Source organism: Salvelinus namaycush, chromosome 3 (genome assembly GCF_016432855.1).
Source record: "Salvelinus namaycush isolate Seneca chromosome 3, SaNama_1.0, whole genome shotgun sequence".
NCBI lineage: Eukaryota > Metazoa > Chordata > Actinopteri > Salmoniformes > Salmonidae > Salvelinus > Salvelinus namaycush.
Window position 1 is genome coordinate 893624 of NC_052309.1, and position 16400 is coordinate 910023.

Consider the following 16400-nt stretch of genomic DNA (forward strand, 5'->3'; position numbering starts at 1 on the left):
GTACAAAACATTAGGAATAACTGTTCTTTCCATGAAAGACTGACCAGATGAAAGCTATGATCCCTTATTAATGACACTACAATCAGTGTAGATGAAGGGTAGGAGAGGTTAAAGAATGATTTTTAAGCCTTGAGACAATTGAGACATGGATTGTGTATGTGTACCATTCAGAGGGTGAATGGACAAGACAAAAGATTGAAGTGCCTTTGAACAGGGTATGATAGTATGTACCAGGCACACCAGTTTGAGTGTCAAAAAATGCAGTGTTGCTGGGTTTTTCCACACAACAGGTTCCTGTGTGTATCGAGAATGGTCCACCACCCAAAGGACATCTTGACACCACTGTGGGAAGCATTGGAGTCAACATGGGCCAGCATTCCTGTGGAATGCATGACACATTGCAGTCCATTCCCTGATGAATTGAAGATGTTCTGAGGGAAAAAGGGGGTGCAACTCAATATTATGGAGGTGTCCCTAATGTTTTGTATATCCATGGGTTTTTTGGCTATCACTGGCAACAGTACATTCCTCAGACAGCAGACAGACCATACTTTATGAGTGACTGTTTGACTGCGCTGCTATCACACGGTTAGGAATCTGATGGACAGGAACAATTGGAAAATCTATGGAATACCCTGTTAAAGTTGCCGCCACGTTCGCTTTACTTCCGGATCACGTACCCTAATCTTTTGAACATGTGGTCATTTAAGATGTATAATTATATTTGCATTTGTGGATGAATTTACTTCCACCCGATCGATGCCTTATGATTTGTTTGCGCTTGAAGACCATTGCGCAACATTTTTGCACATTGAACACCATCCAAAAAACTCCAAGCCTAAGGGGCAGTCACTTCCTGGTACTTCCAGAGCGTATTTCCTCTTGGATTTGGGTTTTAGGCAGCAGGAATGAGTTAGGACCACATTGTGTTTCAGTCCATTGTCTTCCACTGCTAGGGAACTGATCAAGGATGAAAGGAGATCTGTGAAGGTAGATCTGGGGTAACCAGTCTTGTCTAGTGCTAGAGTAGGATACAGTAGACATCAACACTCCCCCACCCCCTGTCCCCATATCTGGTCTCTCCCTGTGGCTGTCTTCTTAGGGCATCATCTCTCTACCCTCGGACACTCGCCTCAGTTCCCAGTGGACCTTTTACCTTTCAGTATAAAAAAAAGAAAACAGAATTACTGCATGTGTTTTCAAAACCAGCATATGACAGCAAAACATTGATTTGAATTGGGATGTCTTTTCTAGTAATTATATTTCTATGGTTAAACAATTGTGTGTATGCATGTACACTACATGACCAAAAGTATGTGGACTCCTGCTCGTCGAAAAACCTAATTCCAAAATCACGGGCATTAATATGGAGTTGGTCTCCGCTTTGCTGCTATAACAGTCTCCACCCGTCTGGGAAGGCTTTCCATTAGATTTTGGAACATTTCTGCAGGGAATTGCTTCCTTTCAGCCATAAGAGCATTAGTAAGGTCGGGTACTGATGTTGTTGGGCGATTAGGCCTGGCTCGCAGTCAGCTTTCCAATTCATCCCGAAGGTGTTCGATGGAGTTGAGGTCAGGGCTCTATGCAGGCCAGTCAAGTTCTTCCACACCAATCTCAACAAACCATTTCTGTATGGACCTCGCTTTGTGCATAGGGGCATTGTCATGCTGAAACAGGAAAGGGCCTTCCCCAAACTGTTGCCACAAAGTTGGAAGCACAGAATGGTCTAGAATGTAATTGTATACAGTAGCGTTAACATTTCCCTTCACTGGAACTAAGGGGCCTAGCCCGAACCATGAAAAACAGCCCCAGACCATAATTCCTCCTCCACTAGACTTTACATTTGGCACCATGCATTCGGGTAGGGAGCGTTCTCCTGGCATCCGCCAAATCCAGACTCGTCCATTGGACTGCCAGATGATGAAGTGTGATTCATCACTCCAGAGAACGCGTTTCCACTGCTCCAGAGTGGAAACCCAATCCTCTGTATTGCGCATGGTGATCTTAGGCTTGTGTGCGTCTGCTCGGCCATGGAAACCCATTTCCTGAAGCTCCCGATGAACAGTTCTTGTGCTGACGTTGCTTCCAGAGGCAGTTTGGAACTCAGTAGTGAGTTTTGCAGCCGAGGACAGACGAGCTTGTGTGGCCTAGCACTTCGCGGCTGAGCCGTTGTTGCTCCTAGACGTTTCCACTTCACAAGAACAGCACTTAAAGTTGGCCGGGGCAGCTCTAGCAGGGCAGACATTTTATGAACTGACTTGTTGGAAATGTGGCATCCTATGACAGTGCCACGTTAAATCCCTGAGCTCTTCAGTAAGGTAATTCTACTGCCAATGTTTGTCTATGAAGATTGCATGGCTGTGTGCTCGATTTTATACACCTGTCAGTGATGGATGTGTCTGAAATAGCCGAATCAAATAATTTGAAGGGAAGTCCACATACTTTTGTATGTATGTATAGTGTATGTATGCACGCAACTTTATACAGATGACAGCCAGAAACCAGTTGACTGACAAATGGTGCCACAAACCAGTGTGTTCCAGAAACAGTTTATCCCACATATGCATGTGCACAAGTGGCAAAGGCAACATCATGACTAGTGTCCTACCTGGTTTGTGACTGGCAGGCAAAGACATCATGACTAGAGTGTCCTACCTGGTTTGTAACTGTCAGGTGGAGCTAAACAATTGTTTTAACTTGGTGAAGAAGCCCTGCTCCTGCTTGCTCTCTCCTACCTCCTCTTGCCTGTCCTGCCCTGCCTCAGACTGCTTACCACTGCTGCCCCCACCTGGTCAGAAACATGTTCTGCGTAAGCCAAGATTTTACTAATAAAAGCATTATCAGCTTTCATGAGCAGAGCTGGGACCTCAACTAATTGTAAACCAAATGAAGAGGAGCAGGTAAGTGTGCAGGACCCTAGCGCAGAAAGAGTGTGTGTGTGCCACTACCTGCAGTGGTGCTTGTGACACCATTGACTGTCCCCTCCACTTCAGTCTCATCCTCTGCGTAGCTCATGAGCAGAGCTTTCTGTCTGTCTGTCAGGATCCTGCCCACACACACATAATAGTGGAGACCGTGAGGAATGAGCATCTAACATTTGTCAGTAACTTACTACAGAGATGGTATATAAAGGTGTATTGTGCAGTAACTTACAACAGAGATGGTATCTACAGGTGTATTGTGCAGTAACTTACAACAGAGATGGTATCTAAAGGTGTATTGTGCAGTAACTTACTACAGAGATGGTATCTAAAGGTGTATTGTGCAGTAACTTACTACAGAGATGGTATCTAAAGGTGTATTGTGCAGTAACTTACTACAGAGATGGTATATAAAGGTGTATTGTGCAGTAACTTACTACAGAGATGGTATATAAAGGTGTATTGTGCAGTAACTTACAACAGAGATGGTATCTAAAGGTGTATTGTGCAGTAACTTACAACAGAGATGATATATAAAGGTGTATTGTGCAGTAACTTACTACAGAGATGGTATATAAAGGTGTATTGTGCAGTAACTTACAACAGAGATGGTATATAAAGGTGTATTGTGCAGTAACTTACTACAGAGATGGTATCTAAAGGTGTATTGTGCAGTAACTTACTACAGAGATGGTATCTAAAGGTGTAGTGTGAGTAGCTTACTTGGGGACTCGGACTTTGACGTGGATGTAGTGATCTCCGTAACCATAGCCACTGATCCGTGCGATGCCCTTCCCAGAGAGGAGGATCCTCTGGTCTGTCTGGACCCCAGCAGGGATCTACAAGAGCATCCACCAATCACAGTTAGTTACTGGCCATCGATCCATCACTCTCATGTTTGTAGGTGTCACAGAAAGGTTGGTCTGTCCGTGTGTCTCTCACCGAGAGGTTGACTGTCTCGTAGAGGCCCTGTGCCCGGGCCGTGCCCCCCAGTACAGCCTGAGCCACAGAGATCAGCACGTCAGAGTGGATGTCTGCTCCGTCCCGTCTGAACACTGGGCTCTTCTGGACCCGGAACGTGATGAACACCTCCTTCTTCCCCACAGGCATCCTGACCGTCTGACCGTCCTCAACACCTGCAAAGAGACAACACAGCCAGTTAACCCGGGTGTACACTACACAACTTTCAAAATCCTAACACACTAGAAGAGCATTGCAGATTTTGTGCCGATAAAATCAAACAGGTTTGAAAATATCAGGACGTCTGGCGCGCTCGCGTTAGACCCGCGCGCTCGCGTTAGACCCGCGCGCTCGCGTTAGACCCGCGCGCTCGCGTTAGACCCGCGCGCTCGCGTTAGACCCGCGCGCTCGCGTTAGACCCGCGCGCTCGCGTTAGACCCGCGCGCTCGCGTTAGACCCGCGCGCTCGCGTTAGACCCGCGCGCTCGCGTTAGACCCGCGCGCTCGCGTTAGACCCGCGCGCTCGCGTTAGACCCGCGCGCTCGCGTTAGACCCGCGCGCTCGCGTTAGACCCGCGCGCTCGCGTTAGACCCGCGCGCTCGCGTTAGACCCGCGCGCTCGCGTTAGACCCGCGCGCTCGCGTTAGACCCGCGCGCTCGCGTTAGACCCGCGCGCTCGCGTTAGACCCGCGCGCTCGCGTTAGACCCGCGCGCTCGCGTTAGACCCGCGCGCTCGCGTTAGACCCGCGCGCTCGCGTTAGACCCGCGCGCTCGCGTTAGACCCGCGCGCTCGCGTTAGACCCGCGCGCTCGCGTTAGACCCGCGCGCTCGCGTTAGACCCGCGCGCTCGCGTTAGACCCGCGCGCTCGCGTTAGACCCGCGCGCTCGCGTTAGACCCGCGCGCTCGCGTTAGACCCGCGCGCTCGCGTTAGACCCGCGCGCTCGCGTTAGACCCGCGCGCTCGCGTTAGACCCGCGCGCTCGCGTTAGACCCGCGCGCTCGCGTTAGACCCGCGCGCTCGCGTTAGACCCGCGCGCTCGCGTTAGACCCGCGCGCTCGCGTTAGACCCGCGCGCTCGCGTTAGACCCGCGCGCTCGCGTTAGACCCGCGCGCTCGCGTTAGACCCGCGCGCTCGCGTTAGACCCGCGCGCTCGCGTTAGACCCGCGCGCTCGCGTTAGACCCGCGCGCTCGCGTTAGACCCGCGCGCTCGCGTTAGACCCGCGCGCTCGCGTTAGACCCGCGCGCTCGCGTTAGACCCGCGCGCTCGCGTTAGACCCGCGCGCTCGCGTTAGACCCGCGCGCTCGCGTTAGACCCGCGCGCTCGCGTTAGACCCGCGCGCTCGCGTTAGACCCGCGCGCTCGCGTTAGACCCGCGCGCTCGCGTTAGACCCGCGCGCTCGCGTTAGACCCGCGCGCTCGCGTTAGACCCGCGCGCTCGCGTTAGACCCGCGCGCTCGCGTTAGACCCGCGCGCTCGCGTTAGACCCGCGCGCTCGCGTTAGACCCGCGCGCTCGCGTTAGACCCGCGCGCTCGCGTTAGACCCGCGCGCTCGCGTTAGACCCGCGCGCTCGCGTTAGACCCGCGCGCTCGCGTTAGACCCGCGCGCTCGCGTTAGACCCGCGCGCTCGCGTTTTATAGACGTTTCAAACACAGGAACTGCTTCATCCAGCATTAGAGTTTTATAAACATTTAAAACAGTTAATAAGAGCATTATGGGGTGGCAGGTAGCCTAGTGGTAAGAGCTTTGGGCCAGTAACTGAAAGTTTGCTGGATCGAATCCCCAAGCTGACAAGGTAAAAATCTGTCAGTCTGACAGCCTCGCTACTGTTATTTTTTCACTGTTTTTATTTCTTTACTTATCCATTGTTCACCTAATACCTTTTTTGCATTGTTGGTTAGAGCCTGTAAGTAAGCATTTCACTAAGGTCTACTACACCTGTTGTATTCGGCTCACGTGACAAATAAACTTTGATTTGTTAACCCACTGTTCCCCGGTAGGCCGTCATTGTAAATAAGAATTTGTTCTTAACTGACTTGCCAAGTTAAATAAAGGTTGAATAAAAAAGGATCAGTAATCTTAATGAGAAAAGGAGGAGATTCAGGATGAGAAGGCTGCTCCTGGGTCTCTCTGTGTGTGCGCATTAGAAAATGCATACTACGTTTAGATCAAGTATTGTTTTGAAAGATTCCAGATAAGACTGGGTAGGTATAGGAGCGAGTGACAGTCAGTGTGTAGGTGTGTCTCACCTGCTGGGACAGGGACCATTACTGTCTTTTTCTGTCTGGTCTGTCCGGTCCCGTGACAGGAGTTACATGGGGTGGAGATCACAGTGCCTTTCCCATTACACCGACGGCATGTCGACCGCATCACAAAGGGGCCAGTGTTCACCGTCTCCTGTACAAGGCAAAACACACAAGCATGTGAGACAAGCACATGTGACCAGAACACTTCACGCCACACATCATGTCACCTACCATGCCAGAGCCGTTGCAGTAGTGGCAGTGCACAACCTTGGTGCCAGGCTCGCTCCCTTTGCCATCACATCGCTGGCAGCTGGCCTCAGTGTTGAACGCCATCTCTTTGTTGACCCCCTTGGCAGCTTGGGTGAACGTCAGCTCCATGATAAACTGGGAGGAAAGGAGGGACAAGAGATTCATATTGGATGTCTTTAACAAAAAGTTTACACTCCTAAAAAAGTAATTGCTTCCTGCTTTTACTTCCTGGCATGGGCTCACTCAATATGACCTCCCTGAACATTGACTTGAATGAGCAGTCAAAACTTCTGTTTGTGCTGTATAGCCAACAGATCTGGGATTAGGCTAGTCGTAACCCCTTCTCCAAACCCCTTGGTTCTAAAAGCAGTATGGCATCCCAACTACATACCTCCTGGGGCTGATCAAATACGGCATTGAAGTCGCCGAAGCCGCGGCTTCCGGAGAACTCCCCAAAGATCTTGCGGAACAGTTCCTCTGGGTCCACGCTGTTGGCCTGTCCGCTCCAGTACTGCTGGTGTCCACCACCGCCCGCCTGGCTGGCGTCGAACCCTGCCACCCCGTACGTGTCATACTGCTTCCTCTTCACCTCGTCACTCAGCACCTGGGGAAGGACAAAGCAGGAAGTAAGATGCACAATCCTCCAATAAGACCAGGCAGTGCCTTCATAAAGTCAAGTGGTTCTGATGTTTTGTTTACTTAATTAACAGACACTTTCTTCAAGAGTGACATCAAATAGTACCAAGAAACCTGTTAGGAAAGTAACGAACTAGTGATTCCACAACAGCTACACAAGTCACAGAAATATTGCTATCCCTTTAATCTAATTTTAGTTTCTTAAAAGGGAAGCCCATTTTCAAGAAGGTCAGCTAAACCTCATAAGCCTCAGCCAGCTGAGCAAATTTCTCCTTGGCCTTAGGGTCTTCCTTGTTGGTGTCAGGGTGATACTTCTTAGCCATCTGAAGAGGGACAACAACAAAAATGATCTTTCAACAACTGTGGTGACAGCTAAGGATCAATACAGCAAGTCAACACTACACAGAAAGTGATCACACACACACACCTGGTAATATGCTTTCTTGATCTCTTTCTGGGTGGCAGTGCGTGGTACCTCCAACACCGTGTAGAAGTCCTGTTTGTTGGAGGCTGGGGCACTTGTGTGGAAGGACAGTGTGCAGATGACATGGGGAGATTTAACACCTGGAACTACCAAGAAAGGGCATGTGAGTAGATTACACCTGGCAACATGACTGTGGATTATTATTGTTGTCCTTCTGTAGTTATCTATTTTCAAGGTAGCTCCAGGCCTGTACACTCACAATTCATCTATAACACTAAGCAGGGCTCTATCGATATATCTGAGGACTCAATCAAATACATAAAGTTAGCTGCTGTCTGTGATGATCAACTCTTGGGCCAATAAGTTTCTAGCAAACGCCAGTTGGCATATATAGCTAGCTAATCAGGGATCATGCATATACTGCTAATTCAACGCAGTGTTTGACTGTACAGTTCAGTAGCTATTCCTGACAGTCCGTTCAAGATCATCAGTGCTGTGACCTGACATGACTTTCCATGCAATGGCTATGGAGTTGCAGGCTAGCTACAGTACACAACACCCCCAGCAATTTGAATGCGTACTAGCTAACTACTAGCTAGCTATGGGAGCTAAGGTTAGTCTGTCTTTCAGTTGTATCGTTAGGAATGTTACCATGGTGTCAAATTTTTTGTTGCAGACCGTCAGTTGTGTCCAAAAATGTGAATGGAAACTACGAGAAACGCTAGCATCAAGCTAGCCTAGCTTGCTAACGTTAGTTAGGCCGTCCCTGTGCACCCACCTGACAGCCCTCTCAATGTCACCGCATTCCCCGTGCCCCCACGCATTGCATTGCTTCCCGACCAGATTTTCTGTGCTCCAAAAGTCGACAGACTTCTTGAGCCTCCATTGGAAGAAGGGGCCAGAGCACAACAAGCACGACTGTGACCGGAGGACACGGCAACTGTTATCCAACGTGTGGAGCAGCGAGCCGCTGAGGACGCCATCATTACTCTACTGCTGTTACTCAGCTGGGACTGCGCATGTACAAGTAAAGTGGTGTCACGGACATGCGCAGAAGAGTTGACTGTCAATAAAGGTATTTTTGTTTCAAGATGAGCGCAAACTAACTTTCACTCTGTTGAAACATCTGTACTTGAGAAACTGTGGAAGAGTATTTAAACATTTGTATCCCATGTAGTCCGCTTCTTACTCACGGCAATTACGATTAAACGTTTCAAAACAGAAACATTTGGTATTTTACCGTGGTCAATCATCATTGATGAAGCTAAACAGGGGTCTGAGTCGATCGTCGATAGAATCGCTCACACAGTACTGAACTCGAGAACTGTCATCTGAAAAGGAGTGTGCTGCTGAGTGCTCGCTCTTTTCGGATAGTATCAACAAGACAGAGATACCCGGAAGGCACGAAAGTTAATTTAGGTGACTAGAATGAATCGTTTCAAGACCTCCAAATTCAAAAACACCACCCCGAAGATCGGCAAGAAAGATGTAAGTAATGAGCGTTGCAAGAAAGCCTCGCCAGCATTGGTTCTTAGCAACCGTGAAGAAGACGGAATGGAGTTGTGTTTTGGGGAACATCTGAAAATGTTTGGAGGAAATTGAACTTCCTGCATATCTGCAGAAGGCTGCTGCATCGCAAGAGTGTGTTGGTAGAGAAACAATAGTCTACGAAAACCAAGTGCAAACCGCGAAGGCTGCTAACGTTACAGTGTTAACCATGTGGTTATTGTTATCTAGCTAGCTTTCAGCAGTCTATGCAAATTCCACATTTGAAATTGACAGCGGTTCGTATTGGTCAGGATTGTCAGATGTTACTGATAGGATGTGATGCCCATCATCACTGAATAGCCACATTGTTTCGAATGTATCGGAATTCCTGCTCTCATTGTAACCGGTCATCATTCTACAATGTAGCAGCAGTGCTCAGATTTGAGTTCTAAAGTACACTGTACATACAGTGCGTATCATTACGCCATTTAACAAAGCTTCTCTCTGTCAACCAATGACTGTAGGCTGTGAGTAAGATACACAGTGGTGGTGTCATGCCGTCAGTCCTGGTGATAGATACCTGGGAGTGCCTCGTTACACACGTTCGGGCTGTGCACCAATTTGCACAGACAGCCATCACTACTCCTTGTGGGGGCGATTATGTAACCCCCCCCCCCCCCCCCCCCACTGCTGTCTTGTGTTGACTGGTTGAGACAGTGGAAATGTCTGACATTCTTTATATTAAGTGGATGATTTAGGTATTGTGGAGAATGTCATTGTACAACCTGGTAGATCCTGATGATGCGAGTTGATCTCTGGACTTGCTGTAGCTTTGCCCCGTGATAAAAACATAGTTGTGCCTTGAAGACTTCTCATGATGCCAGCCAGACACCTCGTACATGCTGTCAGATATAGTCTACCACCAATACAGCCCTTAGGAAATACCCAAGGGCTGTATTTGTATGTGCATGATGACCAACCACAGTACACTGCTGCACGGTCGAGCAATAGCTGAAGTTCACAACTGGTTTGGCATTGATGAGAGTTAAGTTCCCTTTTTATAATAGGCCTAAGTCATGAGTGACCCCTCCCTGGACAAAATAAAGCTTTAAAAGGGTGCTCTTATAAATCGGTTATGAAACATACCATTACTTGGATGCTTATTCTCCATGTAGCAAACCTCCACACAGTCTCAGTGTGAGTGAGTTCCATCTGCAGAGCGGATCTCTGATCCTGTTATGAGGACTGCCTCAGAAAAGCAACACTCAAAGCACCATCTCAAATGTTAGGAGCGAGCGAGGGAGGGATGGCGGGAGGGAGAGGGAGAACTCCAAGGAGTGAGTGAGTGAGAATGGGCACCTTGTTCTCTTTATGCCTGGCTGCCTGTGGAGCAGTAATATGTGTTTCCTGAGAGAGAGAAACTAGCTGTTTTGCTGGGCTGTCAGACACTGTCTGGGCTGCTAAGTGCTCTCTGTACCTTCCCTGCCGGAGCCCGCGACAGTGTTCAGGCCTATTGTCTGACATGGTTAGCCCATAACGGTTTTGGCAGCAGTGTTTTCAAACACACAGCGCTCCTGCCTCTGCCCTGTTGTTCGTGTTGTGAAAGGAGGCTCCCACTTCCTTAACATTCTGCTGATTCAACATGGACGGCAGAGGGTGTGTGTGTGTGTGTGTGTGTGTGTGTAACAACATGCCCTCTGATACCCTCTTCCTTATTATGACAGTTAATCTGAATCTTCCTTATTATGACAGTTAGTCTGAATCTTCCTTATTATGACAGTTAGTCTGAATCTTCCTTATTTTGACAGTTAGTCTGAATCTTCCTTATTATGACAGTTAGTCTGAATCTTCCTTATTATGACAGTTAGTCTGAATCTTCCTTATTATGACAGTTAGTCTGAATCTTCCTTATTTTGACAGTCTGAATCGTCCTTATTTTGACAGTTAGTCTGAATCGTCCTTATTATGACAGTTAGTCTGAAACTTCCTTATTATGACAGTTAGTCTGAATCTTCCTTATTATGACAGTTAGTCTGAATCTTCCTTATTATGACAGTTAGTCTGAATCTTCCTTATTATGACAGTTAGTCTGAATCTTCCTTATTATGACAGTTAGTCTGAATCTTCCTTATTATGACAGTTAGTCTGAATCTTCCTTATTATGACAGTTAGTCTGAATCTTCCTTATTATGACAGTTAGTCTGAATCTTCCTTATTATGACAGTTAGTCTGAATCGTCCTTATTATGACAGTTAGTCTGAATCGTCCTTATTTTGACAGTTAGTCTGAATATTCCTTATTTTGACAGTTAGTCTGAATCTTCCTTATTATGACAGTTAGTCTGAATCTTCCTTATTATGACAGTTAGTCTGAATCTTCCTTATTATGACAGTTAGTCTGAATCTTCCTTATTATGACAGTTAGTCTGAATCTTCCTTATTATGACAGTTAGTCTGAATCTTCCTTATTATGACAGTTAGTCTGAATCTTCCTTATTATGACAGTTAGTCTGAATCGTCCTTATTTTGACAGTTAGTCTGAATCTTCCTTATTATGACAGTTAGTCTGAATCTTCCTTATTATGACAGTTAGTCTGAATCGTCCTTATTATGACAGTTAGTCTGAATCGTCCTTATTTTGACAGTTAGTCTGAATCTTCCTTATTTTGACAGTTAGTCTGAATCTTCCTTATTTTGACAGTTAGTCTGAATCTTCCTTATTATGACAGTTAGTCTGAATCTTCCTTATTATGACAGTTAGTCTGAATCTTCCTTATTATGACAGTTAGTCTGAATCTTCCTTATTATGACAGTTAGTCTGAATCTTCCTTATTATGACAGTTAGTCTGAATCTTCCTTATTATGACAGTTAGTCTGAATCTTCCTTATTATGACAGTTAGTCTGAATCTTCCTTATTATGACAGTTAGTCTGAATCTTCCTTATTATGACAGTTAGTCTGAATCTTCCTTATTATGACAGTTAGTCTGAATCTTCCTTATTATGACAGTTAGTCTGAATCTTCCTTATTATGACAGTTAGTCTGAATCTTCCTTATTATGACAGTTAGTCTGAATCTTCCTTATTATGACAGTTAGTCTGAATCTTCCTTATTATGACAGTTAGTCTGAATCTTCCTTATTATGACAGTTAGTCTGAATCTTCCTTATTATGACAGTTAGTCTGAATCTTCCTTATTATGACAGTTAGTCTGAATCTTCCTTATTATGACAGTTAGTCTGAATCTTCCTTATTATGACAGTTAGTCTGAATCTTCCTTATTATGACAGTCTGAATCTTCCTTATTATGACAGTTAGTCTGAATCTTCCTTATTATGACAGTTAGTCTGAATCGTCCTTATTATGACAGTTAGTCTGAATCTTCCTTATTTTGACAGTTAGTCTGAATCTTCCTCATTTTGACAGTTAGTTTGAATCTTGGAAGTTTGGAGAAACGGTGTGTGTGTGCTCTGCCTCTGCATTTAAGTTATCCACAGTTTATTTTGGGATGACAATGAACGGCATTGCACTTCAGCAGTGTGTATCTAAAAGAGTGTGAGCTGCTATTCTCTTGTGTGGACTTGTCAAGGGAATGCTTAGGATCCCACTCAGTTGGATAGACTTGCATTTAAGTGAACAGACAATAACTGAAACATTCTAATGGTTTTCTTATCAAGTATAACAACAATTCTGTTCGTCCCTACTCTATTATATTAGCATAGGTCAGAAATAGCCTAGTCATAATGACCGTTAGAGAGTGTCATCTTTTAGGCCACAGCGATCACCTTTGTTTTATCTGATGGCCAGTTCCTTAAGTCATCTTCCTAATGATAGCTCCAGTGTCCCACCACACCTACCCCTAATGCACTGTGAATTTCCCCTGTGTCCAGGGCTGGATCAATAATGTCCGGGCAGGATCCTTCACCTCTCAGGGGAACCACATCAAATCCAGCACCAGGCTTGTGGCCTTCAACACTGACCAGGCCGGTAAGGTTAAGACTGAGTCAGGACAACTATAGGGCCGACCAGAACCATACTGTGCTTTCTTTTCAAAATGTCAGTTCCTGCATGATTCCAGCAGCTGTGGTGGATGTGGTATCCTTTTGGCACTATAGTGTGATTCAGGCAACAGTGGTATGCGGTTAGGATTCAACTAAGAATATTCTGTCTGGTCTCTGTTATGAGTCATGCTGTCTGTCTCTCTGGTATATTTACCTGTCTGTCTCTCTGGTATATTTACCTGTCTGTCTCTGGTAAGTTTACCTGTCTGTTTCTCTGGTATATTTACCTGTCTGTCTCTGGTAAGTTCACCTGTCTGTTGAAGCGTGTGTGAGCAGGTATTGCCATCAGAGCAGATATCTGTTTTGTTTGAGCAGGCCATATCAGTATGAAAGAGAGACTGTATAGATCACACTGTCTGTGTCTCTTGTGTGTGTGTCTTAATTGTCACCAGGTGGAGGAATGCTCGGCCTCACCTCTGTGGAACCAGGGTCTGATGGCAGGTGGACAGTGACTGTGATCCCATGTCATGCTGGTAAGATCCCTCTATCCACTTTTCATCCACTTTTCATTAATTTCTCCTGAGTGTCGCAGCGGTGTAAGGCTCTGCCTCTCAGTGCTAGAGGCATCACTATACAGCCCGGTTCGATCCCGGGCTGTATCACAACCTGCCGGGATGGGGAGTCCCATAAGGCGGTGCACAATTTGCCCAGCGTCGTCCAGGCTAGTGGAGGGTTTGGTCGGGCTAGTGGAGGGTTTGGCCGGGTTAGTGGAGGGTTTGGCCGGGGTAGTGGAGGGTTTGGCCGGGGTAGGCCGTCATTGAAAAATCCCTCCTTCACATGTGCCAGACACTATCCACTCATCACAACTCTCTAATTTCTCTCTCTGTTGTTTTACATTTCTTAAAGCTGCAATATGTAACATTTTGGGCGACCTAAACAATAAACAAATTCATATAGAAATGTGTGTCAAAGATCTGTCATTAGAATTGAAAGGAAATATAAGAAGTAGATCTGTTCTATGTGCGCTATTTCTATGCTTCCCGTTAAGTTTTGTTTTCGTCTTTTGCTTCAAACAGCTGAAAATACAATATTTTTAGTTATGTAAAATATGTTTCAAAGTGGTTTAGATGGTACAATGACTCTGTACACTACACTTGTTTGTTTTGTCACATAAACTGCAATTAAGTGAACTTTTAGAATTTTAGCAACCAGGAAATGGCGGAGCAATTTCTGCATCGTGCATCTTTAATATTTCATATTCTTACCATGAGTACGTTTTACATAGCACAATAATTTATCTGGGATTGTACTGTTTCTCTGTCTTGCCAACTGCTATGGTCATTGTCACGACTACCGAACAAAGGAGTTAGCTAGACAGTACAACCAGATCTGGAACTAGGTGTAGTGAACATGGGTCAGGTACATGGTTGCTCATGGTCTCGTGATGAGCTAGCCCTGCCTGCGACTTCAAAAATCAGTGTCCCCAAAGGGAATTTCCTCTTGGTCTAAAGTGGTTTCTAACGTGAGAGACCAGGGTTAAGATGTTTCAACCTTTTTCAACCTGGAGTTTTGGCCTGCCTGGTGACATTATCAGGCGGGAAGTTTGTTAATTTACCAATAAGAAAGAGGGTTCCAAACCTCTCTTTTGTTGTTTCTTTTTGACCATTTTAATTGAAACCAATCACAGTAAGGTACTTAATTGTTCCCCAGAAATGATTTGATATTGTGACAAAAACTGCTGCATTGGACCTTTAACTTACGAATAATACTCCTTGTTCCCAAGTGATCACAAGAGGAATGCAAATGCCATTGTTTTCAAATAAACCCTTAAACTTGTGACCTAAATATCTTGTTTGTCCTCCTCTGTCTCTCTCTCTCAGATCTGATAACTGATTTGTCTTCCCCTCTCTCTCTCTCTCTCTCTCTCTCTCTCTCTCTCTCTCTCTCTCTCTCTCTCTCTCTCTCTCTCTCTCTCTCATCTGATAACTGATTTGTCTGTCTCTCTCATCTGATAACTGATTTGTCTGTCTCTCTCAGATCTGATAACTGATTTGGACTTCTCTCCGTTTGATGATAATCTCCTGGCTACCTGTTCTGCAGATGAAACGGTGAGGCCCTCCTGTCTCTCTGTTCTCATTCCTCTAAGGCCCTGTCCTCATTCCTCCAAGGCCCTCCTGTCTCCCTGTCCTCATTCCTCTATGGTCCTGTCTTAATTTTTTTTAAACGTCCTTCATTCCTTCCTTCCTCTTGACCTTTCACCTAACTATAAGATGAGTGATAGCTTTAAGAGAGGAAGGAAGGAAAGAGGATTTTGTTATGGTCATACACTCTCTTGCAGACTGGTTGTTGTATTTTTTCATGGTACATGCACATACTCATGAACAGTTGTTTGTATTTTTAGGCCGGGAACGAGGGCTATGACACATCTGGATGAAAAAATGAATTGCATTGACTGTTATTATGTGGAAAGAAACCTTTGAAGTCACTCAGAGTCCATGTGTGAGTGTGTATGCAGACTCAGCAGCAGGGTCTGCCTCAGAGGGCTGAGTAAACACATGTACAGCCACACTGAGCCGAAGCCTCAGTACACAGTAAAGTACCCAGCATATGTAGAGGAGCCCTGAGCTCAGCTAGGATACTTTATATTCCCAGTTTCATCTGCTGCCAAGTGCTGAGTAACACACACAGACGTCCACACCCACAAAAACGTCCACACACACATGTACACACACACACACACACACAGACGTCCACATCCACAAAAACACATGTACACACACACACACAAACATGGTCCAGGTGTCAGTAGTCTTAGTAGGGAGAACATGGTCCAGGTGTCAGTAGTCCTAGTAGGTAGAACATGGTCCAGGTGTCAGTAGTCCTAGTAGGTAGAACATGGTCCAGGTGTCAGTAGTCCTAGTAGGGAGAACATGGTCCAGGTGTCAGTAGTCCTAGTAGGGATAACATGGTCCAGGTGTCGGTAGTCCTGGTAGGTAGAACATGGTCCAGTTGTCAGTAGTCCTAGTAGGGAGAACATGGTCCAGGTGTCAGTAGTCCTAGTAGGTAGAACATGGTCCAGGTGTCAGTAGTCCTAGTAGGGAGAACATGGTCCAGGTGTCAGTAGTCCTAGTAGGGAGAACATGGTCCAGGTGTCAGTAGTCCTAGTAGGGAGAACATGGTCCAGGTGTCCGTAGTCCTAGTAGGGAGAACATGGTCCAGGTGTCAGTAGTCCTAGTAGGGAGAACATGGTCCAGGTGTCGGTAGTCCTAGTAGGGAGAACATGGTCCAGGTGTCAGTAGTCCTAGTAGGGAGAACATGGTCCAGGTGTCAGTAGTCCTAGTAGGGAGAACATGGTCCAGCTGTCAGTAGTCCTAATGGCATATCTATACTCTGCCTTTCAATGTTCAGCGAGTGTAGCTGGGGTTTGAGCGTTCAGAGAGTGTAGCTGGGGTTTGAGCGTTCAGCGAGTGTAGCTGGGGT

General features: G+C 46.3%; 2 protein-coding genes across 6 annotated transcripts in view; one reads left to right on the forward strand and one right to left on the reverse strand.

The window, feature by feature from the left end:
- Positions 1 to 181: 181 nt before the first annotated feature.
- Positions 182 to 8437, reverse strand: LOC120044831 (dnaJ homolog subfamily A member 3, mitochondrial-like). 5 transcript variants are annotated; one of them, XM_038989504.1, is made up of 11 exons: positions 8212 to 8437; positions 7437 to 7573; positions 7249 to 7332; positions 6765 to 6977; positions 6356 to 6508; positions 6128 to 6275; positions 3864 to 4057; positions 3645 to 3760; positions 2949 to 3046; positions 2656 to 2788; positions 182 to 1156 (listed from the first exon to the last, which is right to left on the reverse strand). In XM_038989504.1, exons 1-10 carry the CDS (start codon positions 8417 to 8419, stop codon positions 2670 to 2672), a joined length of 1470 nt encoding a protein of 489 aa, XP_038845432.1. In that variant the 5' UTR covers positions 8420 to 8437; the 3' UTR covers positions 182 to 1156; positions 2656 to 2669. The 5 variants fall into 5 exon arrangements, with proteins under 5 accessions (XP_038845432.1, XP_038845433.1, XP_038845431.1 ...); XM_038989505.1 differs by having other exon boundaries at positions 2736 to 2788; positions 7437 to 7579; XM_038989503.1 differs by having other exon boundaries at positions 7437 to 7579.
- A 126-nt stretch (positions 8438 to 8563) lies between these two features.
- LOC120044168 (coronin-7-like) overlaps positions 8564 to 16400 on the forward strand; it is a 69114-nt gene continuing 61277 nt past the window's right edge. Inside the window, exons 1-4 of the mRNA XM_038988753.1 lie at positions 8564 to 8921; positions 12810 to 12906; positions 13373 to 13453; positions 14958 to 15028. Coding sequence (XP_038844681.1) covers positions 8862 to 8921; positions 12810 to 12906; positions 13373 to 13453; positions 14958 to 15028 — 309 coding nt within the window. The 5' untranslated portion in view covers positions 8564 to 8861. The remainder of the gene's footprint in view (positions 8922 to 12809; positions 12907 to 13372; positions 13454 to 14957; positions 15029 to 16400) is intronic.